The sequence below is a fragment of the Podarcis gaigeae genome, assembly GCF_964106915.1.
Source record: "Podarcis gaigeae genome assembly, chromosome: 14".
NCBI classification, from domain to species: Eukaryota; Metazoa; Chordata; class Lepidosauria; order Squamata; family Lacertidae; genus Podarcis; species Podarcis gaigeae.
Window position 1 is genome coordinate 32,333,851 of NC_139690.1, and position 14,215 is coordinate 32,348,065.

The 14,215-nt window shown below is 44.6% G+C and overlaps 1 protein-coding gene across 1 annotated transcript; it reads left to right on the forward strand.

Moving 5' to 3' along the window:
- The first annotated feature begins 603 nt into the window (after positions 1 to 603).
- Positions 604 to 10,536, forward strand: TMEM114 (transmembrane protein 114). The gene is made up of 4 exons (XM_083711945.1): positions 604 to 1,246; positions 2,308 to 2,388; positions 7,310 to 7,447; positions 8,522 to 10,536. The coding sequence occupies exons 1-4, from the start codon at positions 1,063 to 1,065 to the stop codon at positions 8,752 to 8,754; spliced, it is 636 nt and encodes a 211-aa protein (XP_083568071.1). The 5' UTR covers positions 604 to 1,062; the 3' UTR covers positions 8,755 to 10,536.
- The last annotated feature ends 3,679 nt before the right edge of the window (positions 10,537 to 14,215 follow it).

Genomic DNA, 14,215 nt, shown 5'->3' on the forward strand with positions numbered 1-14,215 from the left:
TATTGAATAATCCCATTAATAAATCTACCTCAGTCTCCTGACCAGTTTATTCTGGCTGAGCTGGTCATGCCTCTCCAGGCTCTCACACCGTGGCCATGCAAGGCACTTCTCAGCAAGTTGGCATATAATCTCCTGCACTGAAACAATCTGTGCACTACCACGGACAACCCATACATTATTAGGGGGTACAAGCAATAATATCTAAGCTGAAGACCTGAAGAACAGCAAAGTACAGAATGACTTTTCACACATGGCACTGAAGATGCCTTTACGTTTCTGACATAATATAATAATGTGCACATTTTGGAAGCCATTAAGATGGGATGGGAAGCATCAGAGAGAGACTTTTTTTCAATGAAAAGTACAGATTGATCTTTCCAGGCTCTAACATCTAATTATACACCCAAGAAATACAAAGGAGAGTCCTTTGGAGATCATGTGTGGATATGCCCTGACCATCTCTTTGTAGGTCATCCTATTCCCTTGTTGCAAATTCCTTTTTGCAACCTCCCTGCAGCTTAAAAGAGCTGGATTTACTCATTGCTCTCTGGGCACTGTCTGTGGTGCTGATCTCTGACGTCCTTCTCCTCCTCCTCCTCCTTTCTTGTATTCAGGAGAAAAAAGCTGTTGGATAATTATTGCCTGAACAAGAAGCCGTTTGGTACTTTGATGGGCTAGAGTGGGCTTCTTCAACCATGCGCTGTGCGTGTTTACTCATTTGGAGGGTGACTGGGTGAAGTGCAAAGAAGGGGGGGCCAACGACTGTCATAAGTACATCTTATTCAAAAGCGGGAACCAACTGGCTATGACTTTCCATGCTGGGAGGAAAAGACAGAGTAAATAAAGGGAGAGAGGGACAGATTGGAGGCAGGGTTTAATTAATTATGTGTGGATTTTCCTGACCACCAGGCTGTTATTACCGCCGTTTGGACTGCAATTCATCTGTTGGGCACCCTGGGAATCATATCCGGAGGACCAGCTTGTGATCAAGGGATGAAAACAGTGGTTCAGTTCTTTCAGTCTTAGGACCAAGGCAGCAGGTGGCAGCCTGAAAAAATTGCCATGAAAGTCACACTGAACGCCGTCTCCCTCTTGGCAGCCTTGGCTGGCGTGGTCAGTTTCAGCTTCCTGCTGGTGGCTATCAGCACTGACTTTTGGTACCTTATTGATGCTTCTAAGCTGCAGAAGCTCCTCAACCGCACAGACAGCCTGAGCTCCCATTCAGGGCTCTGGAGGTCGTGCCAAGGTAAGTAACCCCTGGTTTCCTCTTGAGCTTTGGTGGGAAATGGTTAGGCGCACAGGAAAGTGCCTTAGACTGAGTCAGACCATTGGTCCACCTAGAGCTCAGTATGGTTTACACTGACTGGCAGTGGCTCTCCAGGGTTTCAGACAGGGAGTCTACCTGGAAATGCCAGGGATTGAGCATGGGATGTTCTGCAAAGCAGGTGATCTACCTCTGAGCCATGGCCCACTGACATAAGTTGAGCTCTTTGGGAAAAGTCTCTTCCTAAAGGGAAATACTCACTTCCTTTAATTGGCTGGCTGGGCAGACCCCATCCCACCAACTGTCTCGCAAGGTATCCCACCACATGGCTGGTAGATGGGCTTATTTTATTTTCCAACCATGCTTTAGTCACATCCTACCTTTCCTCCAAGGAGCTCAAGGTGGTGTATAGATCTCCCCATTCTGTTTCATCATCACAACACCCCTGTGAAGTAGATTAGGCTAAGTGATAGTGACTGGCCCAAGATCACCCAGTGAGCTGCATGGTTGGGTAGATATTTGAATCCTGGCCTCCCAGGTCCTAGACCAGAACTCAAACCACTTCCCTACCTTGACACTCTTTATAGGTGAAAGGAAAGGAAACAAGCATTGGAGAGACAGGACATTCCCAGAAGGAGTCCTTATTCTAAACCTGCTGGTTGCAGATCACTACATTGGTAAATAAAGGATGAGTGCTGGCAAATTAGTTAGTGATGGTTAGGATTAAGGGGCTAAGCCTCCAGGGTGGAGTTCTGAAAGGCATAAATGCTATCCATGTTGAAATCCATGGATTTGACTGCTGCAGTCAAGCAATGGATTTGGCTGCTGCAGACCAGTCTCATAGAACTGTCCTGTGCTGGGAGGTTGCGTCAAGAAGAAGTGGAGCTGCATGTTCTACTTGGTTTAGCAACCAGATTAATCAACTTGATCCTTCAGGTTGATTAATCAACAGTGGTGAAATGGAAAATTTGTAGTAAGAAATGATCTATTGAATTCTGAATAAATGTTTTATGGTCTTTCCCTTTCTTTTCTTTCTCTTCCAGTTAATAGGACCTGTTTCAATTTGGTAAACCCCTTTAAACCTGACATATCAAATATCACCACATCACACAAGCAACTTTTAAGTAAGTGGCTTAAAAAAAGGTACCATAATTCATATTTTAGGATAAAATGTGTTCAGAAATGCATATGTTGATATAAAACAAGTATTTATATACGTGTGATATCTGAGTATGTCTTTAAATAAAAAATAGTACCTAAAAAAATCCCAGATTAATGTGAAAATAGGATGAAACGGACATACAAATGTTTTTGTTGTTGTCGGCATCCATCTGTCTCAAGAGACAATGGAGTGCGCCTCTGGGGTGAAGTCAAACTGCTGTGTTAGCAGCACCAAATTGACCTCTGTGGGGCTCAAGCCTGGACAGGTGTATGGAGGTCCTGGGCTGCCCAGATGTTAGGATGCTGTCAGCAGCTCCTGGCTGGTTGCCTAGGAAAGTATAAAGACAAGGAAAAGTATCTTACAGACCTTTTTTTATTTCAATCTTTACAGAAAGAGGCTAGAGAACCTAGCCTCTTGGATAATGGCGTTGTCCCAAGTGAATCTCCACCTCCTCATCTCTTCCACTTCCTCATTTGTCATTCTCATCATCTCCTCTACGAGTGCTGCTATGTACCTATGTCTTTGAGTTCTTTGTTCTCCTACTTTTAAGGCTCACCAGGTTTTGGGAGATGGAGGGCCTAGAATGCTTTCTAATGACGAGTCAGCTGGGTGTTGTTCTGGCTCTCCCATGATTTCCCAGCTTTTCTCCTCATCTGCCTCTGAGCTGTGACCTCTCTCAAACCCCTGTTGTCAATATATACTGTCTTCCTCTTCCTCCTCTCTGGAGGGGTCAGCATGGGGAGGTGGTCTCCACCATTCCTCTTCTGCCCAGTCCCTGACACTAGATGACAAGACCCCCTCTCTTGGCCTCATTGATGTGGTGGAAAGGAAAGCAGAGCAATATGTGTGGTACCAGCTTGGCTGAAGGAGTTGCTGGAAGGAGTTGTACATGGCGCTATCCCAACTGCCTTAGGGACTCCACTCCCGATTTATGTAGGGTTTATTCCTTAGCCCTTTCTTCTCCCAAAGATATCCCACAAGGCAGCAGAGGTTTAGGATCAGAGTTTTTCTTCTCCCAGATGGGCCACCTTGCCAGACCTTTCCAGGTTGATGAGCCCCATCTGCCCCTCACTTCCCTCTAGTCTACAGCATGTGCAGAAAACACCTTATTGACCGTTGGACCCACAATCGGTCGTGTCCACTCAATCTACCAGAGCCTGTCTTTGCATGCAAGGAAAGACTCTAGTTTACCCAGGGTTTGAGACCCACTGGCTACCCTCACCTGGTTTAGCTGGCCAGTCGAAGGCATTTCATGTGGTGTTACTGCTGTTGCATGCTGACAGCTTCTAGGAGCCACAGGTGAAGACTGAGAGCAAGGTGGGGACCAAAGGTGGACAAACTACCCCAGAAGGAGCATGACATGTCCCCCACCAGAGGTACTACCTTTTCCCTAACACCCACTTACAAATGTACACATGCAATATTGACAGACTGGACCCACCCCTTTCCAGTTATGGGGGCTGCCATCCCCCTTACTTGTAATGTCCCAGAATGGTGTTCTCTCTGGGGCATTTGGAGAGAGAAAAAATGGTATCCATTCCCTCCCACCCCAAAATTAAGATTCAAGACAAACAAAAGAAAACACTTCTTCACATAGTGTATGTACTATTTGATTTTCTCCTACAAGATGAGGCAGTGAGGCTTTTACCAGAGATTAGACAATGTTATGCAGGAAATGGCTATCTGCGGCTGCTAGCCATGATGGCTGTGTTCTAACTTCACTGCCAGAGACATTGTGCACCTAAATTCCAGTTTCTGGGAATCTCAAGTGGAGAGAGTGATGTTGTTGCACTGAGATCCTGCTTTCCATGGGCATCTGTTTGCCATTGTGAAAACACGATGTTGGACTACAAGAGCCTTTGGCCTAACCTAGCTGTAGAGCTTTCCCTATGCTCTTATGAGCAAAATATTCCACCTAATTTTACCATCCAGGAATGGGGCCACAACATTCAGGGTCTGTTTGGACTTAGGCCTATCTCTAGAACCAAGGAGCAAAAGTCAGCATGCTTACCAGTCAATCAATCAATCAATCAATCAATCAATCAATCAAATCTTTATTATGGTCATAGACCAGCACAAGTAAGGTGGGGGTACAATCATTTAGAATCTGTAAAACGTTTTGGAAAGCTAAAAAGTATTAAAACAAAAGATATAGCTAAAGGACTATAAGAATCTAAAAGAAACTAAAAAAAAAACCCTAAAAGAAGGGTTAGGAGCATTAAACAGACGGGGAAGAGCATAAAAGATTAGTATATAAAAGACTATAACTAACATGCTTACCAGAATCAAGAATAAATGTGAAAATGCAAAGGCAAGCAACTGTGAGCTCACATACCCATTTAGCTGTAGTCAATCATTCCGGCTATATATCTATATGGTCATTTTGCTAGCAAGCAAGATGCCTTGGAGTGGGTCAACCTATCTGCTAGTGGAGAACAATAACCTAAGAGGACCCCTGTTGGATCAAGTCAAGGGCCCACCAAACGCAACACACTAGATAAATTCCCCAAGCAGAATTTGAGTACAACAGCGCTCTCCCTACTTGCACTCCCCAGCAACTGGCATTGAGAGGCCTGCTGCCTCTGACAGAGGAGATAGATAGAAGATATCCTTAAAGCCTAGTTGCCAAATTCATCTAACCCTTTTCAAAAGCTGTCCAAGTTGGTGGCCACCTTGACCATTTGCGGGAGCGAATTCCGTAATTTAACTATATAAGAACTAAGTTGCAGCTTATGGCAATTGCTGCAAGCTCTTCCTATAATGATGTGGAAATGTGGTTTGGAAGTCAGCTCCAGGTTCACAGTTCTAATATGCTAGTCAAAAATCTCCTCATGCCTAAGCTGGGCCTGTTGCAAGAAGATGAAATGTGTTCATGAGTAAGCTGCCCACTGCAGTCTCTCTTTCTTGCATCATTTATCCATTGTTATGGGAAGCCACATTTTTCATCTTCCCCTGTAGAAGAGCTGGAAGCAGCGAAAGGTGGGAGGAAATCACAGCAGAACCTCTTGTTTTGGCCAGTTGCACCAATGTACTAAGGCAAGCACCTCTAACAGTTCTGTGAATTAGTATAATAGCATTCATTACCAACTCCCGAGTTTCTATTCTTTATTGGTTTCCATAGTAGCTTTAAAAGACCAAGAAGGAAGCCAGGTTTTCAGTGCATGCGCAATTGGTACTGAAGAGAAACAAAGTGGAACTCAGAATCCAGCCACTCACTTACAAGGATGAAAATCTACTCTTCTACTCTTCTTTTTTTTTCCAAAAAGCAAGGCAGACTCTAGTCTTCTTAACTGAAACCCAGCATGTTCATTGCCAACATTTTAGGGTGATAACCATAGTCTCCAGTTGCGACGAAAATGCCTGGGACCTTCACAAAAACCCTTAAGCCCCACAGCTTCTCACTTTACCATGCAGAGTCCTGAATTCCCAGCTGCAAGCCTTTCCTCCCCCTCTCCTCAAAACACCTCAAATCTTTCTCCACCTTTTCATTCATTGCTCCTTCCGTCTCCTGGCCAGAGAAAGGGAGAAGCTTTAGATGTACTGCTGCAGGTGGGGTCTGAGTTGGCTACAACCCAACGTAGACTCACCTTTAAACACAAACTGATTTGATTGTCTCTCCCCTGCTTACTTGAGGCCCAGGCTCAGGCCACCTAGGGCAGAAGACAAAAGAGGGAATTAGAAAGGCCCAGGAAAGTACTCTACACCTCTCTGTTTATTCAGCTGGTGGCAAGATAGCTGGCAGGAAAGGTCATGGAGAAGCACAGAAAGCTGATTGCACAGGAAGAAAGCAAACAACCGAGCAGTAGCTCCTAGGAGGCACCAGAGGGCTTTGAGGAATTTCCAGTTATCCATTAGCCCATTGCACATGAAAAAGACAAAAAAGACAGGAAAAGAGAAAACAGGCAAGAGCAGGAAGGGTCACTTACAGCAAAGAACAAATCACAAACAAGCACAGCTGGGAGACAAGGTACCCATTCTCTCATCCAAAACATGTTTATTCAGAAGGAAGCGCAGCTCAGTGGGACTTCAGATTGCAGCCACCATGATATTTATGAAAACCAGGCATCTTATGACAGATGGATTGTGGCCTGGTGTCTGTGTGGATAGGGGAGCTCCAGCCTTGATGGATTTTGTCTTTTCTTTACAAATTGTTCTCTTACCACCAGGGATTGACAAATATGTCAGTTTCTCATTTCCCCCCATCTTAAATTCATTTCTCCATATTTCCACGGGAACTTGCTAAGGGGGAAAATTCATGAAAATTCTTTATCATTTCACTTCAAATTTCTCCTAAGAAACATGGTGTTTGGTATATGGACCAACTAATACATTTTTTTTGTATTGCAAAATTGGAGAAGCATGAATTCGGAAGTATTGCTGCCCTTTGGTTCGCATATAGGCCCTCGAACTGCAAATTAGGTGGTTTCTCGTTGAAATGAGAACAGTGGAGAAAAGGGCATTACAAAATCTAGACCATAAACAAGTGAACAAAGTCAGAAAAGAAAATGCAGAGAAGCTTCAGAGTGCAGATCCCTCAGATTTAAAAAATAAATAAATGCAGAGATATAGTATTTAAAGTAAGAAAAAGAGGAAACAATTAAGAAATCCTTATGTTGGAGTACACCAAAGGGACTTTCATTTTGTTGTTTGAAACATTTGTATAAGCAATCAGGATTACCGTCTCCAACAAATGTGTCTCTGCAACTATTTCTTCTAGCTATTCTTAGTTTACATGTAAGTTTCTCTTCAAGGGATACGTGACAAAAACTTTCATACCACGCTGTTAAATTAGGTCCTTTGACATCCTTGCAAAAAGTGGCAATAGCCATATGTGTAAGGTCAGTACTTGGCAAATGTGACCGATAGATTTTGTTTCCCTCCAGATATGCATGGGGCAGTTGTGATCCTGCTACCTCTTAGCCTCATCTTGTTGATCTTTGGAGCAATGACAGGCTTCATCAGTATCCTTGCACAGGCTTACTTCCTTCTTATGTTCACTGGACTCCTCTTTCTCCTTGGAGGTATGCCATGGAGCTGCTATGGATTTGGGGGCGGGACGGGAAACAATTCCTTGCACTTTTAGACTATCCTTAATTCCACAGAAGCTGAAGGCAAGGTAACCTTCCCCATGTACCATGGTTGACTAGCCCATGGCCTGCAGACTGAATATGGCCTGACAGGTCACAGACGTGCCAGCCTCCAAATTTTATCTCTTGATCTGATCAGGAGATAAAGCTCTCGATCTGCTCTTTAGAGGGCAATATCTAAAGAGCAGGCAGAATGATTTCTCTCCCTGATTGGCAGATAAAATATCCCTCTGGCTGCTCTCTAGATAGAATCGCTGAAGGACAGTTGGATGGATCTTTTATCTTCAATCTCAGCACCAAGCATGGCAGCACTGAGTTCAGAGATAAGCCCTCTTCTTGCTCTTTATGAGTAAAAGGTAGTGTCCACCCTCACTCTAGTACCGCCCTTTACTCTTAAATAGCAGGCAGAGACCATATAACACCAGTCCTGAAAGACCTACATTGGCTCCCAGTACGTTTCTGAGCACAATTCAAAGTGTTGCTGACCTTTAAAGCCCTAAACGGCCTCGGCCCAGTATACCAGAAGGAGCGTCTCCACCCCCATCGTTCAGCCCAGACACTGAGATCCAGTGCTAAGGGCCTTCTGGCGGTTCCCTCCCTGCGAGAAGTGAGGTTGCAGGGAACCAGGCAGAGGGCCTTCTCGGTAGTGGCGCCTGCCCACAGAACACCCTCCTATCAGATGTCAAGGAAATAAACAAGTATCTGATTTTTAGAAGACAGCTGAAGGCAGCCCTGTTTAGGGAAGTTTTTAATATTTGATGTTTTATTGTGTTTTTAAAATTCTGTTGGGAGTCACCCAGCCAGATGAATGGGGTATAAATAAATTACTATTGTTGTTGTTGTTATTGTTGTTATTTACTTTATAAAGGTAAAAGCCGCTTTCATTGCCCCACCCACTCTTGCCTCTAGCTCCACCCACCCCTAGAAAGTTACCCTGAATGGAATTTGGTCCCCAGACTGGAAAAGGTTCCCCTCTTCAGACTCCTTCACAGCTTCTCTCTCTTTCAGCTCTCATCACACTGGCTGGGCTCAGCATCTACATCACCTACCTTGCCGCAGGCTTCAGGGAAGCCATTCTCCTCCTGGGAAAGAAGAACCTTCTGGACATTATCAACATCCGGTTTGGCTGGTCTCTGGCCTTTGCCTGGCTTTCCTTGGCTACTGAGATACTCACTGGGCTAGCTTTCCTTCTGATGGCCAGGATGGTGGATATTAAGCAAAGGCAGGATTGCACCATATGAGGTTATCAAACACCACAGCCCATCTGGGTCAGTGGGTTTTGACACCACCAGGTTTCCATCTCTCTCTGCTTTCTCTTTCTTATTTTGAGCCACCTGCTGGCACTTAAAAGTGAGCGACTTTTAAGTCACATGATGACTTGTCTTGCTCTCCCCTGGGCCTTTTTTCTTCCATGTGCTTATAATTTTGGTTAGCAGATGAGTAGCCTTCTGGAAAGAGGGTCTTGTGCAGATCTACGTAGGCTCCTTCTGTCAGTGGCGAGGAAATAAAATATGATGTATGAAAAGGAAAATTCCTGGATGCCAAGATCCAGGTTTGGGGCAAGTAGTCTTTGGTGAGAGAATCCCCACAGAGATTTAAAACCACAAAACATGCAGCAAAATGAAGTGTGGAAATATAGGTTGCTAGACCTTTAAAACATGCCCTTTTAAGTTCCAAAATAGTCCCCTCTTCCCCCGGCACAAAAAGGCTTGTAAGAGCCATGCGGTCTGAGCTTGGATCAACCAGCTCAGACATCTTCACATGCTGAGCTTCTCTGGTAGACTGAAGATGAACAAAGGCCTTGATCACCTTCCTCCCAAGGTGAGGGGGAATAACCTAGTTTGGGGTTGAAATGATCAGAAATCTGTAGTCCTGCAGAACAGGTGCCTACCCACCACTAGGTTATATATCTGTGTATTAAATGTCTCTAAATTCCGCAAGCAGAAGCAATTCCTGCGGGCAGAATGGTTTCCACTAATAGATCAGATGTAGATATAAATACAGTTATAGAAAATTGCTTCTGACAGCAAAGTCAGGTGGTGAGCACTGGCAGGAGCATAGCAAAAATGGGACCACAAGGGAACAAGCAGAAACGACCCACATGTTGGATGGAACTTGGAGAGTTGCAGAAATACAAACAAAAATATATTTTTTTAAGCCACCAAAGCTTTTGGGGGAAACCCACTGGAAAACAACAACAATGCAGCGAGAGTAGAACATGTTGAATGACCACAGAATTTAGAGTGACAGTTTGAAAAGAAAAGAAGAAAATAGAATGGGAGGCCAAGGTGGGATGCTTAGTTTATTGGAACACTGAATGTGAGCACTCATTTGTGAAAGGACATGTACTGCAACATTTACTTGCAAGCCCCCCCCTTGTACATCTGTACTGCCCAACATCTGCAGGTGCCTCCCAAGTCCTTGTGACATCAAAGAATGCTCACAAACATTCTACCTTCAAAGGGCAAAGGTCTGTATAATCTTGATGAAGTGAGCACTGGTTATATCCTACAAAGAAATACTGCTGCGTGCAAGACATCTGCTTTGGCAGAGGTGCTGCTTCTCTTCAAAGAGAGGTGTATGTGTGAGTTTGTGTGTAGCTGCCTGTGCCAGCCCTGGTGTATCCTACAAAGAAATCCTGCTGCACACAGGACACCTGCCAATACTAAAGAGAAGGGGTGGCGACATGCTTTCAAGTTGGTTTCCACACCAGAAATAGCTCTGAAAGAAGAACTGTGGTCTTTGCTGACATCTTGTGGCAGGAGTGAGAAACTGAATAGCTGAGAAGGAAAAAGAGAGGGTGACATATTTATCAGCTTCAGTTGGCAAGACAGCTAAGGCCATTCCTGGACCGAGGTAGCTTAGTCACTGTGGTCCTGGCACCCACAACCTCAAGACTAGATTACTGCAATGCAGTAATGTGAAGCTTCCCTTGGGCTTAGCTGCAGAATATAGCAGCTAGGTAGTTGCCTAGGACATCCCATTGACGCTATGTAACACCTCTGCTGAGTTTGTTGCACACTGCCTGCTACTGGGCGTAATTCAAGGGGTTTTTTTGCATTTAAAACAACTTGGGACCCAGTCATCTAGAGCACTGTTTTTCAACCTTTTTTGGGCAAAGGCACACTTGTTTCATGAAAAAAATCACGAGGCACACCACCATTAGAAAATGTTTAAAAAATTTAACTCTGTGCCTATATTGACTATATATAAAGTAATTCTCTTGAATAGGAATCAAATAAACACAAAGAAAGTATTTTATAATTACTTTATTATGAAATAGTAAGTAAACAGAAATATGAAAAAATATAAAATTATTTATTTTTAAATCTTTCAAATTTTTCAATTTTCCCCATGGCACACCAGGCAACATCTCGCGGCACACTAGTGTGCCGCGGAACAGTGGTTGAAAAACACTGATCTAGAGGCCTGCCTTACCCCATATATCCCTGCTCAGCAACTGCATTCTTCAGAAAGGACATTGTCCCAGAGGTCTGTTTAGTATGCACAAAGGAGCAGGCTTTTAGTGCTGCTGCATTAGCCCTCTGGAATCAATTATCTTGATATTTAGGCAGTTACGGAAGACTTTTGTTTGTTTGTTTAAGAAAGCTTTACTGTAATGTGACCCAGTCATTTTACGGAAAATTACTTGTACAACTATAGCAATGGCCTTAATTTCTTTTAGTTCAACGAGTCTGCAGTCTTTTGTGTTTTATCTTGTAATACCCCACTTTGGTGGCTTTTGGCTTGTGAAGTGGTTTCTAAATCAGCAAATAAATAAAATATGATGTAAGAAATCTGGCTAGATTCTCCAAAGTATGTTGGGCCAACTCTCTATTCAATTAGGCCTGGAATATCACCGGTCTGCGAGTGTCTCTTTGTTTTGATGCATGTGTGTGTTCATCTTTGTTGAATCACAGAATTGTAGAGTTGGAGGGATCCCCAAGCCTCATCTAGTGCAACCCCCTGCAATGCAGGAACCACAGCAAAATTATCCTTGATAGATAGTCAACAGCCTCTGTTTAAAAACCTCCAATGGAGAGTCCATCACCTTCCAATATAGCCTGTTCTACTGTCAAACAGCTCCTACTGTAAATCAAAGTCTGTCACAAGTAGCAGACTCCAGACTAGATTGTGTATGTGGCTGGCCACTGTGAGAACATGATTCTGGACTAGATGGACCATTAACCAGGTTCTTCTTAAGTTCTTAGGCCTTAAGACTCAGACAACCAAGGGCTCAGATTCCCAGGTGAAGCAGAAAGGTGAGAGGCAGGAAGACAGATGCAGGAACCCTTATATTTGCGTGCTCTCCTATGATTGGTGGCTTTTTCAATCCCCTGTGTCATTGATTGGAGGCATTCTCAATCCCCAGGAAGATGCGGATTGTGTCCCTTTTGTCTCTGGAAACCAAGCGCTCCAGTGCAGGGATGGGGAACCTCTGGCCCTCTAGAACCACAGGTTCCAGATTCTGCAATCAAGTGCATTTCAACTGTCTTATTCAGTCTAAGACCTCCACAGATAGTGAAGGAAATTTGTGGTTTCTATTTCCATGCTTTCCCCCACCCATGTGTGTGTGCTTTTTGCTTTTTTTAAAAAGGGTAAACTCTAGGGTAAAGGGGACCCCTGACTATTAGGTCCAGTCATGACCGACTCTGGGGTTGCGGTGCTCACCTCGCTTTATTGGCCAAGGGAGCTGGCGTACAGCTTCCGGGTCATGTGGCCAGCATGACTTAGCTGCTTCTGGCGAACCAGAGCAGCACACGGAATCACCGTTTACCTTCCTGCCAGAACGGTACCTATTTATCTACTTGCACTTTGATGTGCTTCCGAACTGCTAGGTTGGCAGGATCAGGGACCGAGCAATGGGAGCTCACCCCATCACAGGGATTCAAACCGCCGACCTTCTGATTGGCAAGTCCTAGGCTCTGTGGTGTTAACCCACAGCACCACCCACTAATTTCTTTAAATAAATTCAGTTGTACTTTTTAATTTTTATTTCAAAATCTTCTTCCTCCTCCTTTAAGCACAGGAGACAGAGAAAGAGAGAGGGAGGGAGAAGCTAAGCTGGGTTTCCTGTAACAATATTTCAGTGTCAGTAGCGTCTCTCTCTCTCCACCTGCCCCCTGAAGCTCTGCATAATTCTGCCGACGACGGGGACCCTGGGACACCCACATCTGCTTCCTGAAGAATTACCTTCCTTTTCCCAGGCAACCTGGCCTCCTCAAATATTTAAAAGGCAATATTGTCTTGTTCGCACGCAGGGTGCAGAGCAAATAAATGGCTCCGCACTGCGCAGCAGCTAGGTCTTCCTCCAGCACTTTGGAACTGGCTGCACCAGCACAGTGGGGAAGCGTTTGCATAATCATCCTTTTATTGCCATGATCGCCAGCTTGGCTGGCATTGTACGAAGATGAAAGTTAATTATGAAAAGAGAAATGCATTAAAATAATATTTAGGCCTGCCTGGAGGAAGGCTAGAGAGGCAGCCAGCTTCGGAAGGCCCCTGACAAGCATGCTCAGCACCCGGGCTGCGTAATCTGTGCTAAACAGTAAAAACACTCATGTACCATGCACCAGCTGCAAACACCAATTCTGGGGCAGAGAAAGCTGCGTTTTTCAAGCTGCACATGCAAGAGGGCAGGTCTCTGCTCCAGGGAGAATGCAATCTAGATTTTGACACAGGGGAGATAGAAAAAAGTTGATTTTTTTTTTAAAAAAAAGAATAAAAGGGAGTTCAAAGAGCAGGATGAGGATATTTCCAAACTGAGTGAATCACCAAGGAGAAAGCACAAATTAAGTATTCCCCTTTAATCACAAAGTGAATCGATTTTCTGACTGCTACCCTGACTGTAGAAGTTATCGGTTTGCAGAGACACATAAAAAAGCCAAAGTTCCTGGAGTCAAAACATGAGATACCTAAAATGCCAGCGAGGCTAAACTTTTCAGTCAGAGTACATGACAACTGAGCCAAGCAGCCAACTGACTGCTTGCATTCTAGGTAGAGAATGCCCCCCTACCCCCCCCCCCAATATGCATTCACAGTTTTCATTTTCAGTTAAGGACATAAGACATGTTTAGGTTAAAGAAGAGAAGACTGAGAAGTGGAATGAGAGGCAACTTGAAATATCTGAAGGGCTGTCACATGGAAGATGGCCCAGGCTTGTTTTCTGCTGCTCCAGGGGGTAGAATACGAACCAATGGGTTCAAAGTACAGTGGTACCTCTGGATGCGAACGGGATCCGTTCCGGAGCCCCGTTCACATCCTGAAGCGAACGCAACCTGCATTCGCACGTCTGCGTGTGCTTGGGTCACAATTCACCGCTTCCGCACATGCATGTGACATCATTTTGAACATCTGCGCATGTGTGAGTGGCAAAACCTGGAAGTAACACGCTCCGATACTTCCGGGTCACCGCAGAGCGCAACCCGAAAATACTTAACATGAAGCTACTTCAAAACGAGGTATGACTGTACAAGAAAGGAGAGGAGATTCCGATTAAACATCAGCAAGAACTTTCTGACAGCAAGAGCTGTTTGACAGAGTAGCAAATCACCTCAAAAGGTGGAGGCCTCCAGTTTGGTGTAGTGGTTAAGAGTGGTAGTCTCATTCATAATCTGGGGAACCGGGTTCGATTCCCCGCTCCTCCACATGCAGCTGCTGGGTGACCTTGGGCTAGTCACACTTCTCTAAAGTCTCTCAGCC

Coding starts and splice junctions, on each gene's coding strand:
- TMEM114 (XM_083711945.1), top strand. CDS start 1,063: ATGAAAGTCACACTGAACGCCGTCTCCCTCTTGGCAGCCTTGGCTGGC. Junction 1,247..2,307: donor GCTCTGGAGGTCGTGCCAAG/GTAAGTAACCCC, acceptor TTTCTCTTCCAG/TTAATAGGACCTGTTTCAAT. Junction 7,448..8,521: donor ACTCCTCTTTCTCCTTGGAG/GTATGCCATGGA, acceptor TCTCTCTTTCAG/CTCTCATCACACTGGCTGGG.